The following is a 10,269-nucleotide window of genomic DNA, read 5'->3' as shown; positions in this document are numbered from 1 at the left end:
GAATGAGTTGAGAACATTTTTGGGCTGAATGTGTGTGCAATTTAGTACAATAGTTTGTCTGAAATCTTCTTTGCTTTTACCATTGCATGACAGTCTGGATAAATTGCTCATAGAGCAGAAAAGTTCCTCACCCGACAACGTTCATTTCTGGATTAAATTGTTGAATTCAAATTGATTCAAAAGGATGCGTTTGTATGATAACCACTTGGATTGACTCCACAGAATTTAAATACACTATCCAAAACAAAATGTATACTTTTATTTGAACAGTACAGTATCCCAGTATGTCATCTTAACAGGAAATTCCACTGGCATAAGTTTGCAACGCCACTCGACTGTATAAAGTGTAACTGCAAATGGAAACATTTCTCTCTACATCTCCGGAAAACATTTAGAATCTGGACAGCAGACTTTGTAAAACTTGGCCAAACAACCATGCCTCCAATGAACGACTGTGAAAACCAGCCAAACGTCTACATGTGCTCCCTCAGGCTGAGCAGCTCCTGCTGATTAAAGAACATGCAACCTGCACGTTCTTTAAATCGCACTCAGAGGTGTCCAGTCTGCAGGAGCGTGTATTTGGTGGTGAACCTCTCCACGCTCTCGCCCTCCAGAAACTTCATGGCTCTCCAATGGATCTTGCCGCAGTTGTCTGGGCGGCCGAGGGGCCCCATCTCCTCCTGGATGTAGTCCAGCCACAGATCTTGACAAACGCACAGTTCAAGATTGAAAAAGAATGCTCGCATCAACGTTAAATTATAAACTATAGACAACTTATGAGAAGTCTATTTAATGCTGACGCACGAAGCAAAACGCCATACAGGCTAACGAAACTAGCATCGCCGTTGTGGTTTCAACTTGTATCTGACCACAAGCAGTAGCAACACAAGCAGACTGAGCGCACAAAAATACTCACGGGCATCTATTCTTTATCCTCTGTGAAAAACGACTGATTTTATTACAGTTTAGTTAAGACTGTCTTTTATGTTTCATTGTACATGGAGTAATTCATCTCTATGTAGTGTACTGCCCCCTGGTGGCCATGATGTATAATTCTTGTAACATTGTTTAATTCTTAAAATTATGTTATATTTTTTCATAAAGTAAAATACTGTAGAATGCTAGTTTTGTTGTTGGGTTTTTTTTTGGGGTGCTGGAATAGATTAATGGATTAAACTCATAAATCAGCGCACCACTGTATTTGGACAAAAGTCTCGAGACAATTTAGAATCACTCTTCATTTTTTGAAGCCATTTTGGACAAGTGTTATGGAGTCTTTCCAATAAGAACTACTATGTTCCAGTACTGAGGGGCAAATAGGCTAAAATTCTTCGGACGCTTCGGAAACAAATGTCCGAACATGCTTATTGTGTAGTATAGAAAAGTGCTTATTTCTTCCAATAACTTCAATTCCAAAAGGTCAGCAGTTTAACGAAATATCAAGTCCATTGCACGACAAGATGGCACATAACCCGTAAAACGGTCAAAAAGCTTTTGTGTTCCGCTGGATGAATAGGTAAAAATTCCCAAGAGTGTGGAAGGCATTATAGCTGCAAAGCGGGGACCAACTCCTTGTTTCCTTTCAGTTTGTGTAATGGCCACGGGTCCCAATTATTTTTATCCTTATCATACCTCCGTTTGAATTACTTTTTTAATCAATAATGACATGGAAAATACATGGTTGGACTGACAATGTAGTGTCTGGCGGACTATTTGACTTGAACTCATCTCACCTTCATCGGAGGAGCCAAACTCTTGCAGGACCCTCTCGTAGTAGTCCCGCAGATTGTTCATTTTTGGGGTCTCCTGCATGAACAACACTACGTTAACTCAGATCTAGGGGGATTTCAGCTCAGTGAGTTTGTGGAGCAGTGACTCTCAAAGTGACCTACTAGGAGTATGGTAGTGGTACCGTATGTGAAGAATCAGTGGATTAAACTTTTTTTTTTTTTATCTAATACAGTAAATCTATGAAGCACAGTTCAGTTGTATTTCATCTTTTAGAACTTTTGGAAAGCAAACATTTACGCTAGGCACAATTTCATTTGCTGTATGTGCACTAAATTTGTTATAGTTGTAAGCTAGTTAGAAATGTTACCATGTTATTTAAAATATTGCTAGTTGCTAAAGGTTTTATGATGCTGACAGTTTACCCTGAACAAATGATTTATTTTATATAAATATTTAATATAATCATATTATATCATATTTCCTGGTCTTTGGAGGCCTCACTGTATTTTAAAAAAATCACTTAACATAAAACGGTAGTTAATGCACTCACTTGTTCTTTCTCGATCTGTATCATTTTGGTGAAGAATGGTTTAGATAGAGGTCGGTTTTCCTGTAAACTAAAACACACGAGTTATTCCCCCTGTCACGGTCTTTAATCGACCTAGTTTGGAAGATCGCTGAACTTACCTTGTGAAAGTCTTTCTCGCTTTCTTATAGCCCCCAGTGGAGTATGACCAATCAACGTAGCTCTCTTTCATCTCCGTGGCAACTGCCGCCACCGCAGACGACAGACCTCTCTGAGAGCAAGCGGGAAGAACAAAGTGTCCGGCGAAAGTATTATCATCTTTGCGTGGACACTAATGACTGCTCAGTGTGGATCGCCATGTCTGGTGGATGTGATTTGAACCTTGAAAATGGCTTCTGTCTCCTCTGGGGTCTGGTTGGCCACGCTCCACTGGACCTGCAGCCGCCAAATTGGTAAGCTTTCCTGCTGACGCAAAAGGACGCAGTTCAGGCAGAAAGAAGCATCTTAATAATCATGCAGAGACATTTATGACGATAATTCCATTCATTTTAAATTATATTCAGGGTCATGGGGAAGCTGGAGTCCATCCCAGCAAACTACATCCCAGCCAAGTCGAGCTAACACTAGATGCGTGAAAGTCAGCTATGTGAACCAGCATAGCAGCTGTCATCTAGCTTGTGATCTAGTTGTTGGATTTGAAAAGATGGCAATGTCAAAGACCTAAATATGAACATAAATCTACATTAATATCCACTGTTAGAATTTCTCCCAGAATGAGTATGTGTAGTTTTTTTATGTCGCATGTAAATATCACCCTTGGAGTTTACAGTTTGCACGGGGGGAACAATTAATCAAATTTAAATCAACATTAATGTAGTAGAATGCAATTTCAAATTGCAAAGATGGCAATTTGGTGAGGAAAAAAATAGCTTCGTTTCAGTCCCTTATGAGATGAACTCAAAGGTCTAAAACTTTTTCCACGTAAACAAGATCACCATTTCTCTCAAATATTGTTCACAAACCAGTCTAAATCTGATAGTGAGCACCTCTCCTTTGCCAAGATAATCCATCCCACCTCACAGGTGTGCCAAATCAAGATGTCTTTCATGTTAATGGTTCATTTACCTTTATTTTGGCGTAAAGTTAACCTACAAAAATAATCTAATGCAAAGCAATTTTTGCTTGCTGTTCATGACTTAAAGTGAAATTATGCGGTTGTTTTAAATACACAGCGTGTAGTTTTCTTAGTTTGATGTTTAGTTTGACAGTGGGGGTATTTCAAGATGCCTGGCGGCTTAACACCTTCTCGAGTTGCATAAAGTGTAGTAATCCTCCTCAGGCTGTTACTGCTCATGGCTCAAGTCTTATGAAAAGCCAGGCAAACTATTTTCTTGACTATATGACGATGTCATAGAGTTTAAATATAGTTCATAATCGTTTTCACTCATTTTGATCATTATTTTATGTTGCCTATTGCTTTCGTGAGGACTGGGGGAAGTGATCGGGGAAGTTGAAAGGATTGAATGGAGGCTAATTTGAGCTAAAAGACACTTCGACAGGTGTGTGTGCGCACCTTGGGATGGATGTGTGCGAGTGCGTCGTGGAACAGCCGTCCGAGGTCTTTTTTCCCCAACTGAATCAGCGTCTGCAAAGCCATGCTCCACGCCGACAATGATTGGCTGTAGCGCTGCGCGGCTGCCATGGCGATGTCGGCTGCGCCCTCTTCATCTCCTGACGAGAGCAGGATCTGTAGCTGCACGAGGACAGGACAATGCGTTGAAGGAATCCGAAGGTCAGAATATTCGAACACTCCGGTCCTCAAGGACCATTATCCTGAATGTTTTAGATATTTCCCTCCTCCGAACAGACCTGATTCAAATCGTCGGGATGATAATCGGGCTTCTGCGAGGCTTGATGACTAGCTGTTTTTTTTTGGGTTTTTTTGTTAATCAGGTGTGTGGGAGGAGGCGAAACATGCAGGACAGCGGCCCTCGAGGACCAAAGTTGCCCACCCTTGCTCAAAGACAATTGTTCTCCTGTCTCACCCAGGTCTTGTAATAATCCTCTTTCAGCAGTGATGAGTCGTGTGCGCGCCGCAGAACTCCCAGCAGCCTCTCTCGTCTCTGTAATGCACAACTTCAGTTTTCTATTTCGCTTGTTCTCGTCTTTTTTTCATCCCCAAACACAGTGACAACGTGCAGAGCCACCGTGGGTTGCTCCTTGAGTACCTTGTCCTTCAACTCTTGGACATTTGTCTTCCTTTTCACCCTCTCCAGACAGAAGGCGACGTAGGCGGTCCACATGGGTTCTGCGGGAGGTAAGACACCGTCACAAAAGATGTGTTAAATTGTTCACTCAAATTAACGTTTTTACACAAAAAATGCCAAATCAATTGCTTGTATTTCATCAAAGATTATCAGATGAAATCCTGTGTTGCTCAAAAAAAAAAAAAACACATCTACTACATTTTAAGATTACTGTATTCCCTGAAAAACTATCAAACCAACTTTCTATTCCTTTCAATGAATATTTAAAATCAAAAGATTAGCAAATTCAAATGTTGATTTTAAAAATGCATTTGTGCAAAAACACGTACCCGATGTTACTTACTATACATTTCTGTAAATAAACACCCCTGATCAACACATGAGGAAATAGGGTATATAGTAGTCAGTGAACGTGTGACGTAACAACTATATATATGGGCAAAAGTATTGGCACACTCAGCATTTAAAGACTTTGGTCAAAATGTTAGTAATGTGTGGCGATTTTTGTCACACCCCCAACTCGACTTCATCCCAAAAGTGTTTGACGGGCTTTCTGCCAAGTTCTTCCACACCAATCCTATCCTAGCATGCCTTTTTACGAACACTGTTTGGTGAAATGAAAACGATCTCCCCGAAATGCATACAAATGTCTTGGGTTAATTGAGGTAAAGGAGCAAGAGCAACTAATAAACCCTCAATCGACCGATTAAACGTGTCTATGCGAGGACTCTTACCGGTGTTGACGCTTTCGAGTCCTTTCTCGTAGACCCGACAGCATTGTGCTTCTCTTCGGTCAACCTCCGACGCGCGGCCCTTGGCAGTCCGGAGCTCCTCTCCCGCCCCGGGAGCCTCCAGCTCCCTCTTGGCCAAAAAGTCCCATGTAACACTGTCATCTAAGAATTTGGTTTGCAGGCTGGAGAAAAGGGGCACAGAAAAGTCTTGGGTGAGCTTCATCTTGGATTTTTGGGACAGATTAGGTTTAGTAGTGACTCACTCCTGCAGGATGGCCTCTTGAAGGTCTTTGGCGAAGTCAAAAATGGATGCGATGTTGAGGAGTGAGATGACAAACTCGGCATCTGTGGGGCCAAAAGATACAATGCTTACTTAAGTCAGACAGTGTATGAAACAATGTCAGGATTTCAAATAAGAACCATGCCCACCTTTGTTTTTGTCGGTGGCGTCATTGTACACAACCATCGCTAGTTTCCCACTCAGGATTTCTGCGGAGAACTCGTATTCGCCCTTTTCACCAATAAAAACAAAGGAAGCGTAGTTTTGTTTACTTTATCATCCATCTTCTACAGTGCATCTGAAAAGCACTTTACTTTTTCTACATCTTATATCAAAGCCTTATTCCAACAATCAATTCTTTCTTTAGTGTTTTTTTATTTTTTTTTTTAAAATACATTTGTAAACATTTAAACAACTTTTTATATGACGATTTCAGCTGTTGTGCGTTGAATATAAAAAGTCTACACAAATTCCAATAGGACCCAACCATCGCAAAAATTTGACAGTTGGCCACTCACCCCCAGGCACTGGGCGATTTAGCATAAGGACTCCTTGCGATGTTTATTGTGCGAGGATATATCATGTTCTAAGGCTCCCCATACAGTGTGTTGTACTATTTTTTTTCCAATCGATATATAGATGGAGTGTCGGTCAAGGAAGAAGCAGGTTGCTTCAGAAAAAAAATGCAGATATATTAAAAGGCGGAGCTTGCTCCCATTCAATTGTCTTATTGGCATGGTGCGTACGATGCTCGTGTATATTTTTAAGTCAAGCTTCACTATTTCATCCACGAGAAGGTATGAAATTATAATTATGGTTAAGTGTTGTTGTAAAACACATTATGTATTTCTATCGCTTGGAGGCGTGTGGCAGGCGGTTGTGTCTCGCTCACTTATAACCGGGAAAAATATACAACCTCGTTATCATTTGCGATGTCGCCACATTGTGCAGCTGCGATTAAAATTTTGATCAATCAATTCCAGTTTTGTATTGCAGAAAAAACTGTGGCTGAGATTTGAGTTGATTTCCGCCGCATTCTCTAAATCAGATGAGAGAACTACTGCAGCAGCATTGATTTTTTTTTTAATATAACATTTACTACTAGCATTTAATGAATGTTATTATTAGTAATATTAAAATGTATATAATAATTTTTCAAAAGGCTGCCAGGAAGAGGTCCACCTTTGTCTCCAAGGCTGTTCTCCTCTTGAACTCTGACCTCTAGTACCCAATAAATATTATTCCACACTATTTATTGTTACAGTACTCAGTGGAATCACGTTTTTCCCCTGACTTAATTATGTTGTAAACTTTGTGTAGATAACTTCCACTCTAATTTTCTATATCTAAGTAAACTTCTCAAACTGTATATTTCAGGATCCCGACCCACTCACAATGTCAATCTGAGCTTTCTCCAGCTGCGCCTTCTGCTTCCTCAGCTTCTCACAATGTAGCAGCTCCATGCGAAAGTACTGCAACGCATTACGGAATTAGCTTGGATGCTTTTTGAAAGTAAAAACAAGTGAAAATGTCTCAAATGTTCTTGCTGCCTACTTCCTGGTAGACTTTTCTGTTGCCTGAGTGGAAGCGTAGAGCCCTGAGGAACAAATGTCGGGCACTTTCTGAGGAATTCCTCTCTTCCAGCTCGCTCTTGGCTGCCATGATCCATAGTGCTAGAGGCAAACACAAGTACACAAGTCAAAATAGCGTTAAGATGTTTGGCTCATTTTCCCTGGAAATGAAAGTTAAAATGGTCCAAGATAATGGTTACCTGGTTTGTCAGGGTGGATGGCTAGCATTGCTGAGAATACCTTGCTGAGCTGCCCCCGCGTAGCCTGAGGAAAGACACCATGATCACTTATTTGCATCTTTGCTGTATAAATTAATTGACAATAATTCATTTGTACGTACCCATTTCTTACAGAAGGCAACATGTGAGAGCCAAAGCTGCACATCATCCTGCAAGGTATTGGTTTTGCATTTGTTCATTTAATTTTCATCTATTACAAACATCTGTTGCAATCATACAAATAGACTTTTGTGAGAATAATCTTATAACAGTACAACTCGTTTCTTTCAAAAAGAAAACTATTGATATAATCGTACAACTTTTCCTATGAAGACTTAATTGCTATAAGATTGACCTAATTGTCGTAAAAATGCAATTATTCTTGAAAATTACAACTACTACTATTGTCATTACGAATTACTGGTAATTATTGCAAAATTACAGCACTCTGCAAAAATCTGATTTTAACTCATTCATTGCAGCCATTTTCAGACTATCCTTTCCCCTTCCACATGAAAAAATACATAAAGAAGTACCTGGGATCGAATGACTGGATTCTTAAAAAAAAACATGCCTGGCACGGAATGAGTTAATCTACACTTTTCTCATAAAAATGTATTTACAGCATTCATGATTTTTAGACATGCTTGACTGCATTAATCTAACAGTACGTCTTTAAACTTACATTTTATGAGATGAATACTGAAACATTACAACTACTTTCTTGTAAAAAAGACAACTATTTTCATAAATGTACAATATTTTACAAATTATTGTATTGTAGTCTTGTTAAGAATATGACTTTAAAATGTGAACGTTTTTTCCTTTTGCCACTAAATGTCAGAGCTTGTTTCTGTTTTGACAGTTTTCTCCTCATAAAACACAGCAGCTCCTCCTCCCACAAAAGAAAAGAGAAATGGGCAGTTCAATAAAGATATTTGAAATATAAAAAAAAGACTTTTTCTTGTAATAGGACAGTTGTTAATCAATCACCAGTGCAACACAATCAGATTGTTTTGCTTTGGTGGTGCAACACGTCCTTAATATTTTATCAGCACGAGGATGCTTTTTCTAAAATACCTTCCACTTGTTTGTGGCCCTTCTGAAGACACTGTTGATTCTGTGTATGATGGGAAACTCAATTTCTTCCCTCTTGAACTGGTAGCGTATGTGCTGCAAAAGCAAACATGTAGATTAGAAGCAGTTTTAAAAACAGCACGGACAAATAAAATGATAATCATAATGTCCTAAAAATATAAAACGTCCACCAACCGCTCTCCTCTTCTTGACCAACTCCAGGACGTTGATTTCATACTGCAATTTAACAACATTGTCCATAAATGAGCCTTTTCAACATCGGTGAGATTAATGTGTGTGAATTAGAGGTTTGATCACTCGACCTGTATGTATCCTATAAAGTCATCTTTATTGATGATCAGCCTGTGGAGTTTGTACTCCAGTGATGACACCCTTTTGATGATGGCTCTGCAAAACACAAAGTTGTGCTTGACTTATTCATGATGAGTATAAGTATTAGTCAGTATTTTCCCCCAAAATTAAAACAGGTTACAGGTGTCCTGTAAAAAAATACCCTCAATTAAGGATCTTAGACACGTTCACAATGGGTAGCTGCAATCCATAAATCACATACACTTGAGCACCCATAGAGGTTCTATTGCTTTATCATTCGTGGAAAAAGCATTTCATCACCACGCCGACATCAGGTTGATTTAGGGCTTTTCACAGTGGTGTCGTAAACGGGGATTACAATAATTATTCTCCGCATCCCTAAAATTAACGATTTTGAAAGGTTGTATCCCTGGCACTCGGTAAAAGACATCTGACAGTTTATGTACCTATTAAGGATTAATTAATGCCAAATTAATGACGAATCGTGGAATTAACACTAAAGTTGGTAGATGAGGCCGCAATAAACATAATCTGAACATTTAATGGAAATTTGTTTTATTTACGAAACTCGAGAAGAAATACCTATTAGTTTTTAACCTATCAGAGTGATCTTGATTGATATCGTTGGAAAGTTTATTTTATTAATTTTTTTTTCAAGCTAAATGATTCATTTTACCGTGCAACCATTTTGAAAAATTACATTTATTGATAAGATCCATCACTTGTATTTTTCTATTCGCCTTATCAAGATTCTGTTAAAGTGATGTTAAGAAGTCCTACTGCAAGTTATTTACGCCCGATGTTTACTGTTTGTCTAATCAACACTGTACGATCGTAATTCAAGCACATTTTATAAGTGTCAGTGTGTTCTCCTACTTGACTTCTTTCTTGGTGAAGAGTCCCACTCTTTCCAGTTGCTCCAACTCCGGAATTCTGTCCTCGATCCGCTGTTGAACAATCTCCGCCATCTTGTCCTCTCAAAAGAATTACATTCACCGATATTTCTGATTAAATAGAATGACCTAATGTCAGCTTTGTCAATGGGCTATTATCAAATTAATATCGTGCCACGAGACAGCTAGCGTTAGCGACACACTTATGCCCTCACACATGTCCGGAAGTTGTGATTCTCCAAACTTCCGGGTCTCTCACCAAATACCTCCGACTGGAAAACAAGTACATGTAGTCCAAGTAATTACAAGGGTTTACTGTAATTATAGTCATCTCGATACGTACATTATGTAAATCGGGAGTTCTATTATTTATTTATTTTCAATAATAATTACCACGTCACAAAAAAGTAGCTCCTCCATGGCCAACATTAAAATACAGTTACAAACAAGTTTTCATTAAAAAAGTAGGCAGGGGTTGTATTACTAAAAACTTAAGTATATTCACAATTGTAAGCTATTTTAACATGCTTAAAATAAAACGTGCTTAAAAGAATTAATTAAAACGCATTGCATACAAAATTAAACAAAAATGTACTTTATTAAATGTTTAAAAACAAACAGTGGTCAAAGATTAAATGCACA

General features: G+C 38.9%; 1 protein-coding gene across 1 annotated transcript; it reads right to left on the bottom strand.

The window, feature by feature from the left end:
• Window positions 1-237: 237 nt before the first annotated feature.
• On the bottom strand, window positions 238-9,891 carry utp6 (UTP6 small subunit processome component). The gene is made up of 19 exons (XM_086034685.1): window positions 9,611-9,891; window positions 8,725-8,809; window positions 8,597-8,638; window positions 8,405-8,497; window positions 7,447-7,494; window positions 7,307-7,370; window positions 7,090-7,208; window positions 6,930-7,007; window positions 5,685-5,766; window positions 5,519-5,600; window positions 5,259-5,437; window positions 4,486-4,565; window positions 4,303-4,380; window positions 3,831-4,010; window positions 2,639-2,719; window positions 2,419-2,528; window positions 2,282-2,348; window positions 1,734-1,806; window positions 238-703 (listed from the first exon to the last, which is right to left on the bottom strand). Exons 1-19 carry the CDS (start codon window positions 9,700-9,702, stop codon window positions 549-551), a joined length of 1,788 nt encoding a protein of 595 aa, XP_085890811.1. The 5' UTR covers window positions 9,703-9,891; the 3' UTR covers window positions 238-548.
• Between the last annotated feature and the right edge of the window lie 378 nt (window positions 9,892-10,269).

This window comes from Filicampus tigris, chromosome 6 (assembly GCF_054856515.1).
Source record: "Filicampus tigris isolate MCC_2025a chromosome 6, RoL_Ftig_1.0, whole genome shotgun sequence".
Classification (NCBI taxonomy): Eukaryota; Metazoa; Chordata; class Actinopteri; order Syngnathiformes; family Syngnathidae; genus Filicampus; species Filicampus tigris.
This window is presented reverse-complemented; position numbering and strand designations above follow the sequence as displayed.